Here is a 14,952-nt window from a genome sequence, read left to right on the forward strand (position 1 = left end):
AGTGTGTAAATTAAATATACAATTAAATAAAACAAGTTAAGTAGTATTGCACTCACTAACTAATCAGTGTTAGTGAACGGATAACTAACTTGGATTAACAAAAACCTACTAAGGGAAACACTGTAAAAAACTACAAATAAAGTAAAATTAAAAAAAAACTTGCTGCTGTTTTTGTTTCCAGCTACAACGCAGTAAAATCCTCTAAATCGGCGGTTCATGAGCTGAATAAATGCCATTATCAATCGTAAAAAGCCAAAAACATGAACTGATGTTTGTTTGTTTGCATGTCTCATCAGCTTCTGTTGTGCAAATGCAAAATGCAAGTTAAATTCTTCCCAAAGTTCAACTCTTACTGTGAACATACTTTAATTTATTACATCTTTATCGGTTAACTGTGCATGCATGCCACTTTGCTGCACATGTATTTTAATTTAATGCATATTTATATTGCTTTACTGCACATACACATCTATCTGCTGCACATCTATAACAGTTTATTTCTATGTATATTGATACATGAATCTCCACTTATTGCACATTTACACCAGTATTGCAGATTTACTGCACACATAAAGACGTTTGGATGCTTTACTGCACATTTAAATATTTATAGATTTCACCTGGACTTCAGTGGCAGTAAATACAACCTCACCTTTGACCTCTGGCTCGACAGCTTTGACCTACCATCGAACACAGCCCTGCTGAACTGTGTGGTGGACGCCAGAGGGAGGCAGGTGTAGTCGAACTTGTTGCCGTAGTTGCCGATGCTGACTTCGAACTGGATGGCGTCGTCGACGTCCTGGAGGAGCGTGGCCGAGTAAAACGCGACGAAGAGAGAGAACTTCCTCTTCCTGAGAAACTTCTGTTAGATGAAGAGAGATTTTAAAAAAGAATGGATGAGTGATATCTATCTTTCTGTGTTGAAGCGTTTACAACCTTCTTTCCATCTCACCTCAACCACCAGCAAATCATCTGATGGTATGTCTTCGATTTTTTGCTCCGGTTTGTCCACCAGTTTTGTGGTTAGTTCAAGTAAAACTCGACCTCGGTACGCCACGCCCTCCCCCTGGGAGACAGAAGGAAGAGGAAGAGAGGCACGAATGGTTTACACTTTGTGACATTATCACATTTTTAAAGGTGCGACATGGATCATTAAAACAGCAAAATACTGTTCAAAGAACTTTATTTTAAAATTTGTTTCAAAGACACTTAATATTTCTGGCTGAATTTTAGGGATATTTAACTATTTTTGGAATGGAGCAGCCATAAAAATATCACTACACATTTAGTGTAAACATCATCAAAATGAGCATTTAACAAGATGAGCTTTTAATTGAATTCAGACAAGTTATCTTAATGATACCAACCAGCCACAATTAAAGATTTAACAGAATTAAGTGATACATAGTCCATTATTTTCTATTTTTAAAGGGACTCTGTGAAGTTTTCTTGTACACAACAATAACAAAGTTATGTTTACATTTTGTGTTTATCTTTTAGGCCTAACAAATGTTATGAATTCCTTTGTCATAAAACATTTTTAAAGCCAATTTTTTTTGCAAATTTTGATGCATGTTTTGCATCCACATTTGCAAGCTATCAGTCTCCTTCTTCCTGCATTTTGCTGGCACTTGCTAATGTTTCTTAATGCGACTGTCAATCAGTTAAATAGCATAAAACCATCAACAGGACTGTGTGAGGATAGTAAAGCTGATTTTTTAATTCAAATAAAGCAATGCTACGAAATGCACAAAATACAAATAACTGCTCACAGAAACGTTGCTTCAAATTGCTACTTGTGGCCAAAAACTCCATAGAGTACCTTTAAGTCTGAGGTGACTGGTTTATTTTGTTCAAAAAGAAAAACATGTAGATTATTAGATTAGAGTCTATTAGATTAATAGAGTTACTTTTCCGAGGTTTAGAGTTTCATGAGGGTCATTGAAGGCGGTGAACTCTCTTGGGCTGCCGTACAGGTTGACGAAACACGGGCCGAACGTCGGCAAGAAACCAAGACTGTCGTCCACTGCAATGAGACGAAATGGACAATTAGTTTTATTGTTAACATGGCAGGATGTTGGAACATCGATAGAAATGAAGAAAAGATTGATTAAACAAGATGAAATGATTGAATTGATTGACACAGAGTGCAAAATTTCAGCAGAATTTGGAAAGTTGGAAACAAATATGAGTTGAGAAGAAGAAGAGAATAACAAAACACAAGAATTATTAAGAGTTTTCCTTCAAGTGCTTTTGTTTATGATTTATATTTTCAATATAAAAGTTGTGTAGAGAGGATGGTGGACGTACTGCCAGGGTGGACGGTCCGTGGAGACAAGTCATCTGAGTGCGTAGAGAGGAAGGATGGTTCAGAATCACAGACAAATGAGTCAGACAGAAAGGAAACAGATGTCTTTGAACGCCACTCAAACCCAAACAGATGCACTGGACCACAAACTCAAACAGTACACACGACGCCAAGAAACCAAATGCGAAGATCATTTGGTTTGTTTCAAGTAAATGACTTGAAACATTACTGAGAAGTGAGTGAAATTACTGATAATTTCAACCACTGGAGAAGAAGTAGGAAACAAGTTCAGTAAGTTTATAAGGTTAGAGTAATATATTTTAAAATGATGCAAATAATGAGACCATTGCTGCCAAAAGCATTTTTTGATCTCCTGCACAATTTAGGGAGAAATCTGCTTGACTCTGGTCTTCATTCACAGTTATTGATGACAGAGGATAGAGGAAGAAGGGAAAGACTGATGGAAAATACAAGCGCTAACGGTGCCTCTGTGAAATCCAGGGCTCTAGTTTTGTCAGCCATGGTCTCATTTGTTTAAAGGACCATACCAGTGGTTTTTTTAACCCATACAAATCACATATAATATAAACATATCAATCACAGATTACCATTTTGGAAACCATCCGATTTTAATTAATTTCCTCCTCTATTTATGTGTTGTTCAGTTCCATCCAACATTGAATTGGCTTGAGTAATGCATCACTGTGAACATCAAGGCTGTACATAATTTTTGTCAAAGCTGCATTATCGTTGCAGATTTATTTTTAAACCTTACACAAATTAATGGAAACCAATGACTGCCTGAAGAGCAAGGAAAGTACATCAGAAAATGTAAAACTCAATATGATAGATTGTAGTTGAGGAGCTGTAACTGGTGTGGTCCTTTAAGATATTCCAAACAAGGTATTTCAATTATTTAGACCATTATTAATTGATTTTTGAGTGTGACTGCAAACAAACACAGTGAGCCAATCAGCTAAATTCTGGTTAAGGTCTTTTTTTTTTTCAAGAAATATGACTCAGAAACCTTTTCTAAAACTAAGATAAGTTTATTATTTGACTATTTAGACTATTTATGACTTATATTATATTAGTGTCTCAATTCAAAGAGTGTACTGGGACATTTTTTAAGTTCTGTTTGTAGAAAAATTATAATCACTTAAACAAACAAAAATATATTCTGTCTCTGCTTTCTCAGTAGCCAATAATCCTACTAGAGATTTTATTAGAGTCAAAACAGCAATAAGTAAAACTGAGACAGATTATTATTGAGTATTTTATATAGATAAAAGCAATAATAAAAATTAATTTATTGGCATCCTGAGTGATAAGAATCTCTCTGAAATCTTTTTTTTATGCTCAAAATGTCCCAACTTGAACTCAGAATTGAGACACAAATAAAATTCTAAAGTTTTCTATCAGCAGATTCTTTTGGGAGACTGATAACAGTAATTCAATATAAAAAGTTAATGTTATTCATTCTTTCTGGTTTGTCTGAGCCACAGTTTGGTGGCATTGAGCTGTCACTTGCTGATGACTCATCATTATTCACATGGTGTTTTCCAGGAAAAAGACAAAGAAGAAATCTGTCACACACACAGGGTGAGCAAAACTCATGCATGTCGTCTCTGTCGGGGACAACGATGAGACATCTGTGAGGCACTCCCAAGGACCGAAAACTCAATGTCAGTGTTCAGCACACGAACATTGTCAAGTTAGTCTTCATGCATGTCACTGAGCAAACATACATGCTTTGTTATATTCACAAAACCACAAATCAAATCCAAGTTTCAGTTCTCACACAGGACTTCAGAGCCAACTCTTAAATGCCAGACAGATGCAAACTGAGTTCTGCACGAGTAGAAATGTATGTGAAGTGGCTAAAATCCTTGATATGTTTATGTATAAAATAAGTCATTCATTCAAGAACAAGTTGTACCACACAAAACCGATAGATTCAGATCAATTCAGAGCAGACCAGGCAACTTGTCACAACCACACCAAATCAGTGAATTAGTGTCCAGATTGCATCAGTTAGGTATAAACCAGTCTGGTACTGTCATGTTCAGACCTAAACCAGTCTGATCTGGATCATAAACCACAGTAGATCAGCTGAAATGTTCCAGACTAGACACATTAGTCACAAAATTTAATCCAGTCTAGATTCACATTCAGATATAATTAAACTTTCAAACGTAAACTCATCAATTTAAAGCAGCATTAATTGATTTTTGGCTTCTTCAGGACGGTTGAACAAGATGTAAACACAACACTGACATATTATCACCTTAGAGGTTTTTTTAGGGGAACATGTTAGCAAACAGTTGCCTTTTTAAACATCCAGCAGACACTCAGAAACAGTAGCATTCATTTGGAGTCGTGTCTCTGGCCACCTGATGAATTTAAGTTGAATATTTACAACTCCACTCAGCTCCTGAGGGATTTGAACTGAACATTTCTTCCCTTCCTGGAACAGGTGATAATGCAACTGCCACGCAAACTTAAGTGCACACAATAACTGAAGACATCAAGTTGCTCTCCTATGTGAACTGCTAGTGATCCACTTGCAATGAGAATAAACAATGGATCAACTTTGTTTCTATTTGCTTGACTGGTAAGACACACAAGAGAAATTGTAGAAAACTTAGGAAGACAGTTAATTGCAACAACTAAAGGTTAACTGAGTCCATTCATGGCTTCATAGCTTGGAAATACAAGGCAGTTTGGTCAAAACATCTATTTTTGAGATCCGCTAAAATATCTCTGAAAAGTATTTTGACGGAAGAAACAGGTCCTGCGTTAAGAGAATACAACAGCTAGTTATCTAGTAAAAGTTTGTTCATAATATTAAGGCTGCAACAAACCACCAGTTATTCGGTCTATAAAATGGTGAAAAATGTCAATCACTGTCTCGACCAACAGTCCACAACCCAAAGATGTTCAGTTTACTGTCATCAAAGACTAAAGAAACCAGAAAATATTCATATTTGAGAGGTTGGAACAAGAGAATTTTGACATATTTCTTAAAAATGGACTCAATTAAACCATTAATTGAATATCAAACACGTTGGCAATTAATTTGCTGTTGATTGACTAATCGGTTAACTGACTAACTGTTGCAGCTCTACATAATATATAAGATGGGAAGACCAACATAGCAAACATAAGTGACACATACCTTTCTATATATAATAATGTGTCATTTTGAGGCAAACAAATATAATTATACACTTTAAAAAGAGTAACTATGAAACAAACCAGACAAGACAAGTTAGAGATAAACACTCAAATTCAGCCCATTCCACTCTAAACTAGTCCAAACCAAACTGGTCGGGTCCAGTCCACTTCAGACCAGTTACAGCCAATAACTTACCATCTATCTCTCCTCCTGGGGCGGAGATCTTAGACATACAGAGGTGGGCAGTGCCGATGACATCATTGTGACTGGCTCTGTCCCTGTAATGAAAAATATAGAAAGAAGCTCCCAAATATGTTTTTCAAGCAAAATTGTGACAAATTAAAATGTATTACTCCAAACTAAAAACATTCTCTAAGTTTTATGTAAAAGCTTTTATATTCTGGTGAAAATTATATATCAGCAGGGATTCACCAGTCCAGGATTCTGATCCTCATCTTCTCACACATGGAGGGAAACTGGGGAGGAAGAACAAAACATGTACTGTATAATGATGAGCAGACTGTCTTGAGAGCACAATGAAGTTGCATAATGATATATACAGTAGATAATAGATACTTGTTCATTTAAAAGGCACTAAATGTTTGCACTCTTTGTCTCACCCTAATTGGCAAGGACAGACTTTGGTGCCATTGTGGATTGGCGTTCTTCTCCAGAATCTTAGTGCAGACCTGAAAAAGATAGAAAATGCAAACCACCTTACAATGACTAGCTTCTTTAGCCGACTGGAAGATTTGTTCAGATATAATTTTCCCCTTAGACTTAAGTTAGCTCTCAAAGTCGTTTAAATGGTAATGCATATGTTCATTATTGTTATTTTCAAGTGTTATTCCGTTTTGTTAACTGTAGGCTACCAGATTTTCCAGTTCTACTATCTGTGGTTACCAGGTGGCAGTGTTGAGTAAGATTTCAGTTAAGTGCATCCTCTTCTTTTTTTTATTTATTTTTTTGTGCGGGCCAACGTGGAGATTTGATGATTTAGATGCTACTGATGTAAATGTCCTGTATTTTTAAATGTGTAGCAAGGTAATGTTATGTGCATGAAGTCTCAACCATGCTACTGTAGTTTGGTACGAGTGAGGTGGTACAGGGTTAGATTTAATTTTAACACTGGTTCAGTGTAAACGGAAGACTGTAAAGAAAGTGAAAGCAGATTCACTGCATTTAAAGTCAAGATGAATTGAAAAATGCCTTTTTAACCCTTTTAGATCACATCCCCGGTCATATTGTGCACCTATTTTACAACATATGCTAAAAAAAATCAATTTCTTTGTGCTCTCATATCAAAATCCAATCATGTTTTCTTCCTGTAGAACAAAATATGACGTGTGCTTACGTAGGCTTGAACCAACCAATTTCAACCAATAATATCATGACATCCACCCATCAATCAGTCTTCAACTTTTGGCGACACAGAGCTCGACACTCGAAAATACGTCATGATACGGAAGTTAGATACTCTCGAAATACCATCAGGATTTTAAGGGTTCAATACCTTCTGTCCTTTTGGTCAACAACCACAACATTAAAGCTTACAAGTAATTCCATGAGCTACACTTCTATAACTGTTATCAGGTTTGGGATAAAATGATTCTTGGCTCATATGACCTCGATGTTAGCTCTATCAAGTCATACGCACTGTTTTGCCAGCAAAGTGGATCTCCACCAGAGGATCCACCAAGTTCTTCCTGTTACTGTCAAACCCAAGAATCTGCCTCATCCCATCCATGAAGGCATCATCCACTGCAGAAAGAAAAGAGAAAGAAATCTCTCAATCTCTATTTTGAAAGCAGATTAAATAAATTATAACCACACAAAGACTCAAACTCACTCTGTGGCAGGTCTTCAGCTCTGAAAATCCTCAAGGTGAAGGTGGCTCCTCTCAGAGACAGACCAGCCGGCCTCAGCAGATTTCCTTCTATATCCTCTTTCTCCTCCACACACTCACGCCTATCAGCCTGGAAAACACGTACAGACACACACAAAGTCACATATATTAAAGCATAAATAAACATCTGCTTACAGTATATTACAAACAAAATACATAGCGAAAGATACAATTAGAAGTCCACAAGAAACACCTTTGCTAAAATCTGAAACCCAGTTAGCGGTCAGTGTACAAACATGTTAGCATAACTTTACTGTTCTGTCCACTAGCCAGTATGACAAACAGGTAGTTTTTGAGCAGTGGGCTCATATTAGTCTACGCTACATTTTTTCCAGCCTCAGTTGTACACAGTTTCATCTCTGAGAGTTTGGGTTTGAATGCTAACGTGACAATGCTAACAGGCTAACATTACAACTGACTGATTAGCTGGCAGTTAATAAGTTAACTACCAGTTAATATGTTAATGTATAGCATGTAATGTTCAACATCTTACGTTAACATGGATACAATTAGCAAGGCAACATGCTGACTAATGTAAAAACTAGCATGTTAGTGTAAAATGCTATAGTTTATTAGTATGCTTGCATTGATTTCAAAGCCAAAAATCTGAAACCCAGTCAGTGTTAAATGTATAAACATGTCAACAAACATGTTAACATAACTTATTGTTCTTAGAGGAATGGAAATGTTGTTACCTACATCAAAACTTATGGTGGGCTCAGCTTTTATTAGTCTAAATTGTATTTTTCCCAGCCTCGGCTGTGTGTAGCATATTAAACGATAGTTAATATGCTATTAACTGATAGTTAATATGCTAATGTTTAGCATGTAATGTCCAGAATGCACACAATGAGCCAGGAAACATGCTAACGTTAAAAGCTAGCATGTTAGTGTAAAATGCTGGCTTATATAACTTATTGTTCTTAGAGGAATGGAAATGTTGTTACCTACATCAAAACTTATGGTGGGCTCAGCTTTTATTAGTCTAAACTGTATTTTTTCCAGCCTCAGCTGTGTGTAGCATATTAAACAATAGTTAATATGCTATTAACTGATAGTTAATATACTAATGTTTAGAATGTAATGTTCAGAATGCACACAATGAGCCAGGAAACATGCTAAGGTTAAAAGCTAGCATGTTGGTGTAAAATGCTGGTTTATATACTAGCACTAATTTCAAAGTACAGCTAAGGTTGACAGGAATTTGGTACTTTGCTTATTGTGTCATAAACTTGAGTTTTGAACAAATGGATATTTTTTAAAGCATTAAATTTGAATCTTTTGCAGAATTAGAATTTGATATTCAAGTTACCCTGTGGAGTTTTGTTTGTCATGAGGATGAGCACGCTTGCAATATTTTTGTCTCACGCTATTTTAAATTATGTACAGGTGACTGTAATGCACCAAGAAATGCAAGGAAGAAGTAGGCTGCAAGCTAGAGACATGGAAGTAAATGACGCAGGATTAAAAATTAAAAATCTCATTTGCAAAAGTTTTATGAGGAAGGAAATGCACACACACAATGTGTTTTGGTGATTAACACTGAATGTAAACATAACTTTTGTTTGTTTATGAGAAAACTCCACAGAGCACCTTATTTTCCCTCTGCAGGACTGAGGTGAGAAATAGTATCATCATAATGCTAATTCGCTAATCTTCATCTATCCAATCAGACTCACCGGGGGCTCATCTCCAGCGGCCAAGACGAACAAGCTGACCTTCAGGTAACCTTTAACTCCAGCAGAGAGGTCGTCAGGGTCAGACAGCAGCAGCCATTTCCTCAAGAAGCAGTGTCCTAAAAGTAGAGGGGCAGGCTTAAACTCAGAGCTCTGAATTTGGAACTAAAAAATTAAAACTAGACACAACGACTCACATCCCAGAACTTGAAAATCTATATTTTAAAACAGTTAATTAATTATACTCACTGTGCTCATTGTAGACAGTGCCAACATCTAACTGTGAAAACAATCAAAAGATTATAGATTTCTTTTACTTTTCACTTAAAATTATGATTACAGAACAAACACACAGTGCACTTTATGTACTGTATACCTTGAATTCACCGATCACAGCATCAGTTCTGAGTGAGCGAGAGTCACACACCTGTCAGGTAAGGAGAGAGACTTTATATTATATCCAGAGCAATTTACAGAAAAAATACCTTACAGTCAAACCAAGATTTCCATTGTTACACAATACATACAAGTTATTCTGAATGGAATAAAATGGAGGTAAAACGTCCGACTCACAGTAATGAAGATTGGTTCGTCAAACAAGTCTGACGGAGTCTCAAAGAAGTTCATGAAAAATGTCTGTTAAGAGAAAAATACACTCAAGTTGCAGTTTGAGAGAATAAGATATTTAACATTTGAACTTTTGTGAATCCTTCAATACCACAAAATATAAGTTGGACAATTCATGAAGGAAATCAGATAGTGATGAAGATTTGTGTACCTCATCAAAGACAGGGTTGTTTCCTTTTCTGATGCGAGTCCTCTTGGTCTGCCCAGCTACCGTTATCTTGACAACGGGCTTGATGTTGACGCCGGGCAACTGTCGCCCCTCAATGACTCGCACACGAACCTGGACAGGAATACGTATGGACAGAAACGTGTACTGTTACGTAACCTTTCCATGAGATTCAGTAGATAAAGCCTCTTAAGCATCTACAGTTTTTATGACTTACGTGACTGGTTTTATTTGACACTAAACCTTATGATCATCTAATTTAATTCAATTCTGCCCTGCTCGTTATTGGATTTTGCCAAGTTTATACTCTGGCAACTCCAGCCAAACTTATTACCTATGAAAGCATTACGTTCGTCAATCTCATCAATTACACTTAATCCTCCTCTTTTCTTGTAAAAGTGAAACATAATGTTTGAAAATGCAAACAATAAAGCATAATCTCTGTGTTGCTTGTCCAAGTATGTTTTTCTTTAGTAATTAAAATTCATTTTCTATTCATTAAACTGCACCATTATATAAGCACTGAGTAGCTATGCTGCAAAACAACAACAAACATCATTAACATTTTTTAGCCTCAGTCTTTTAGCATTATATCATTAATGTAGCTAGCAAGTACATACTGAATACCCTCTTAAATGGTTTTAGAACAAGCTGGAAACATTAAAAAGTCAGCTGGAGGCAGAGTTTAAAGCAACTCACTGAGTTATTAATTAACTATTTGGCTAGCTACAGCTGATAAAATCTGCCAGCAACAACTGTAGCTAAGCCTGTTTTGGTTTTCTTTTGTATGAAATAAAAGGCCATGTTTTTCCTAAAATTAACACAAATTCGGAGTGGTAAATTTAACCACATACGTGCTGTGCTAGAAGATGAAGCTTGACAAATAGCAACACTAATTAATGAGGGCATGGCGTAGCATGTGGTCAATTGATAAATGACGCTCATCAGCTTCAAGCATCCTCATTATAATATACAGTGTGTAACCAAAGTCCCGTGTCTTGCCTGCTCTGTGGAGCCTTTCTTACTGTGTTAAGGGCTGATGGAGAAGCAGAAAATTTGGACATATTGAATTAAATCACTCCTACATACCTGTATGTCCTGTGGTTTGTTGGGCAGAGGTTTAGGCTGACTGCTGGCTCCTCTCCTCCTCCTCCTCAGCCCTCCTTGGGTGTTGTGGGACGGTGGCGTGCGTTTAGGTGTCTGGGCGGTGGGGGACTCCTGGCCCTGCGTCCCCTGGGTGCCGACGATCACCATGGAGCGTCCGTCGTCGGGGCCCTGGTCTTCTGTTTGCTCCAGCATCATCATACTCTCTGTATCCTCCTCTCCCAAAGTGTCCAGAGAAATCACTGCACAGAGACACACAGATTGATAGAAACTAGTCCCGGAAGCAAAATATGGAACAAGTCGATGCAAATATCACATTTTTAGATTCTACATTCGGTATTTAAGTCAGAATTGTTCTTTCCAGGGTGGATATAGACAGCAGAAGAGACACCAGATCATATTACTTGTGACAGTGTCCAGTTCCACGGTGGGGTTGTTATGGGGCAGGGCCTCAGGCTGCGGGGGAGGCTGGAAGATCGGAGCTGCTCCTGGAGGAGGGATGTAGGAAACCTGCAGGGTCAGCGTAGCCTGGTGGAGACAGAAAAGAAAATAATTTGACATCATCAGTGGAAGAACACAGTTTAAAAGTCCACTCCTCTAATTTTACACATGAAAATCAATTTCCTAGTCATGTGGAGGAGCACTCAGCCCATGAAAACAGTTGTGTTATGTCTTCTGTGGCTCTGGAGGAGATATTTGCTATTTCAAGGCTGAGAAAATAACCATGGGCTATAAAAATGATCTCTGAGACCACATATTTTTAATGGGAAGCCTGCATAACAAACAGGAGTGTAGAATTTGACAGACCTGGACATTTACGGAGACGCTATTGACCTGTATTATCGGAATTGTAGGATCCTGCATTTTTGGAAGTTGACCCATATTATGGACTATTCCTCTGGGTGACATGTTCCCTCACCATGAAGATTATAGTCATTTGTTTGTTTAGAAACAGCTCCAAATTCTAATAGCAATCACAATCACATACATACCACAACTTCTTGACTTTGTACTGAAGTTCTTTGAGAAATTGACAATGTAGTACAAAGTTAAGATGTTGTGATATGTAGCGCAACAAGCTAGCAAAGCCAAGCTAGCTCTGTAAACTACTACTCTCTAGAGGCTGATATTCGCTGTTATTAGTCTTTGGAGCCATTTTTAAACAAACTAACCATGACCGTAACCTTCATGGTGAAGGAACATGTCACCCAGTTCAACGGTGTGACTCACTGATGTGTTTTTAATGGTTTTTGGACAGCAACTGAGGTTTCGGCACAGAGGAATGAGATATATCAGACTTTGGATACACAGATTTAATGTTGGTTTGGCTCTGCACATGTGATTTGCTGATAATAAGAAAACTACAGAAAAATCACCAGCCATTTCCTTCAAATCTCCACGTTTGTATCACACACTTGCAGGCTTAAATCAACAGACAACTCAAGAGTTTATTTTATCACAAGAGTCCAGTTAGTCCAGAGTGGCAGACGGAGTTTCCTTCACATTATTATGATTATAGGCGGATTCATTCCAGATAAGTTGTGTGGACCAAGCAAGGTGTAGTCTTCTGCAGTTTCCTTTAACAGGAAAAAGCAGCTAAAGTAATAAGCTGTGATGTTTCTGTAAACAACAGGTTTATAATGATATGCAGGTGCTGCTTATTGTGCCTTTCCTTTGTAATGAAAACGCACAAATGTAAAGATGTTGGCATGTTCGCTTGTTAATTAATCAATACTTTCCCAAAAAGTTATTATACAAATTATATTTAACCTATGAAGTGAAATTAAAGTAAAAAACTTGTTACTCAGTTTGAATGAAATCTTTCCTAGTGTAATATTCAGTTGCATGGATGAATAGAGTCAAGATTATAGACAGATTATAGTATATTTAGTGTTTTAATTACAGCTTTGTCTTTTTGGTATGTTGGTTTACATTTGTGTACATCACACACACTTTGTAACGGCCATAAGATAAACACAGGCTTCTTCTGTCACATCCTCGTCACCTTGGACTGACCGTGTGTGTGAGTTTGTGTGTGAGACACTAAGAGGAAGACTTTGTTTAAAGTTCAGGAAATGAGGATGGGAAACAGAACGCTGTTTCATCTGCTGCTAAAAAAGCAGAGGACGACAGTAAGTGTGGCCGACCAAGATGTATGTGTTTCTGGTCTTTTACCTCTACGACTTTCAGCTCTTGTGAAGACATTTTGAGCTACCTGACTACTTTTATTTTGGTGGTTTCAGTTTTTTGAAGGCTGCTGCTGGCCGATCTGTCTTACAATCAGTCAGTCAGTCAGTCAGCAAAGCTTTTAGTTGCTTATTGGTTATTCAAATAACAATAAAACAACAATAACACAATGAGAAACTAATCTGAAGTCTCAATCACAGTAGTGATAACATCCCAAGCGCTCTGATTTTTCATAAACGCTAAACTTTTCAGTCTGTATAATCATACAGACCGTTGAATTCAATTAAGTTTTAGGGCTTTGAAACAAAAACACAATATGATCCACCCATTACCATCAAATCACACAGTAAATAATCTAATAATATGACTACTCTGCTTACTTTTTTGTTAGCGTAAAATAGACTTTCAATGTTGAATTTAACACGTTTAGTAACGTATTTGACTTTATTATTTTCTTTTATTGAAGCATCTGAGGGAAAACAACCCAGAAAGGTCACTGTCTCTGCTCAAAGAGCTTCAGTGTCAGGTAGAGAAGGAAGAGAAGATGTAGAGATGTAGATTAAAGGTGCATTTACATTAACAATAGATTGAAACACAACCGCTCAGGACTTTTTCTCCACAACTGTCACTGCCACCGGTGGTTTAAAATCTGCCCTGGCTACAATCCTGACCACAGGACAAAGAGAAAGAGATTCTTTATAGCAAAAAAGGTTTACTGCCTACAAAGATAGTAGGTTTAGAGTAGATCTGTGCAGCAATACAGTACGTATTGAAAATATATATGAAATGAAATTTGCTTTATTTCTGTTAAACTCAAAAGTAAAAACCTCTCCGGCAACAGTAAACACTTTGTTTACTGTTGATCTTTTGGGTCAACTTTCACAAACAAAACAGCATGTGAATACAACGTTGTTTAGCAGCTGACTCTGAAGACCCCAGTTATGGATTTTCCCAGGAGCACATGAACACAGCATGATAGTACAATTTTGTTTTCTTAAAACTGACACTAAACTTGCATTTGGGGGTGATATTTTTTTTTCACCGGTTTCCAACAAATCAACTGATTTCAAGCAAAAAGTGTTGAAGAGTCAGTGTGAGGCTGAATGACTTGAGAGAAACAAAGAGAGAGAGAGAGAGAGAGGGCGTGGTATGGCTGTTATTCCGCTCTGATTCAGGAATCTCTTCCTCTATTTTAAGATCCAAACAGGAAACTCAAAATGATTTATGATTAGTCATTGGTTCATGATACAATGAGACTGTAAATTAGTCTGTCAGTGTGTCAGTGAGTGTTCATGTGCTCACCCCTGTGTTGTTTCTCTTGGTGTCCAGCAGGGACACAGTGAAGGAGGCAGCCAGGTTGGGAGAGTTGAGCACGTCTCTGAGAGCCAGGCGGCTTTCCCCCAGGAACCTAAAAACACACAAACATTCAAAATGTCTCATGTACTGTATTTGGGACACAGGAAAAATGATTTCACTTCATTTTTTTTGGAGGGTTGGGCTCTTCTGATAATGTATCAATCAAAAAAACTGATCATCCCCACACGCACTACCAAGATATACCGTAGACGATATATAAAGACAGATGTAGAGAGGTGTAACAACATGCATTGGAGCCCAGAGTTGGAGCTTATGGTCAGCGTTTGAAGCCAAGATCTTACAAATAAGGGGTGCAGGTTGCTTTTCACGCTCTGGAAACACGCTTTGCTACTTCGGAGTGAAGGGAATACTGAATTAACACTGAAAACATTACAACAGTAGTTTGACTCACTGTCAGTTCAAGAGCCGCAGGTGAGTCACTGT

General features: G+C 37.4%; 1 protein-coding gene across 12 annotated transcripts in view; it reads right to left on the bottom strand.

The window, feature by feature from the left end:
- Positions 1-14,952, bottom strand: part of dysf (dysferlin, limb girdle muscular dystrophy 2B (autosomal recessive)) — a 104,619-nt gene that overhangs the window by 70,972 nt on the left and 18,695 nt on the right. For 7 of the 12 annotated variants that reach the window (XM_042401012.1, XM_042401017.1, XM_042401013.1 and 4 more), the window contains 17 exons: positions 14,455-14,560; positions 11,370-11,493; positions 10,951-11,207; positions 9,847-9,975; positions 9,642-9,704; positions 9,445-9,495; positions 9,318-9,348; positions 9,072-9,187; positions 7,336-7,462; positions 7,144-7,247; positions 6,107-6,175; positions 5,919-5,962; positions 5,682-5,764; positions 2,311-2,343; positions 1,911-2,026; positions 953-1,066; positions 685-862 (listed from right to left, as the gene is read on the bottom strand). In XM_042401012.1, coding sequence (XP_042256946.1) covers positions 685-862; positions 953-1,066; positions 1,911-2,026; positions 2,311-2,343; positions 5,682-5,764; positions 5,919-5,962; positions 6,107-6,175; positions 7,144-7,247; positions 7,336-7,462; positions 9,072-9,187; positions 9,318-9,348; positions 9,445-9,495; positions 9,642-9,704; positions 9,847-9,975; positions 10,951-11,207; positions 11,370-11,493; positions 14,455-14,560 — 1,745 coding nt within the window. Of the gene's footprint in view, positions 1-684; positions 863-952; positions 1,067-1,910; positions 2,027-2,310; positions 2,344-5,681; positions 5,765-5,918; positions 5,963-6,106; positions 6,176-7,143; positions 7,248-7,335; positions 7,463-9,071; positions 9,188-9,317; positions 9,349-9,444; positions 9,496-9,641; positions 9,705-9,846; positions 9,976-10,950; positions 11,208-11,369; positions 11,494-11,772; positions 12,101-14,454; positions 14,561-14,952 lie in introns of those variants that run through there. The other 5 variants (XM_042401014.1, XM_042401018.1, XM_042401023.1 and 2 more) reach the window with 2 other exon arrangements.

Source organism: Thunnus maccoyii, chromosome 22 (assembly GCF_910596095.1).
Source record: "Thunnus maccoyii chromosome 22, fThuMac1.1, whole genome shotgun sequence".
NCBI lineage: Eukaryota > Metazoa > Chordata > Actinopteri > Scombriformes > Scombridae > Thunnus > Thunnus maccoyii.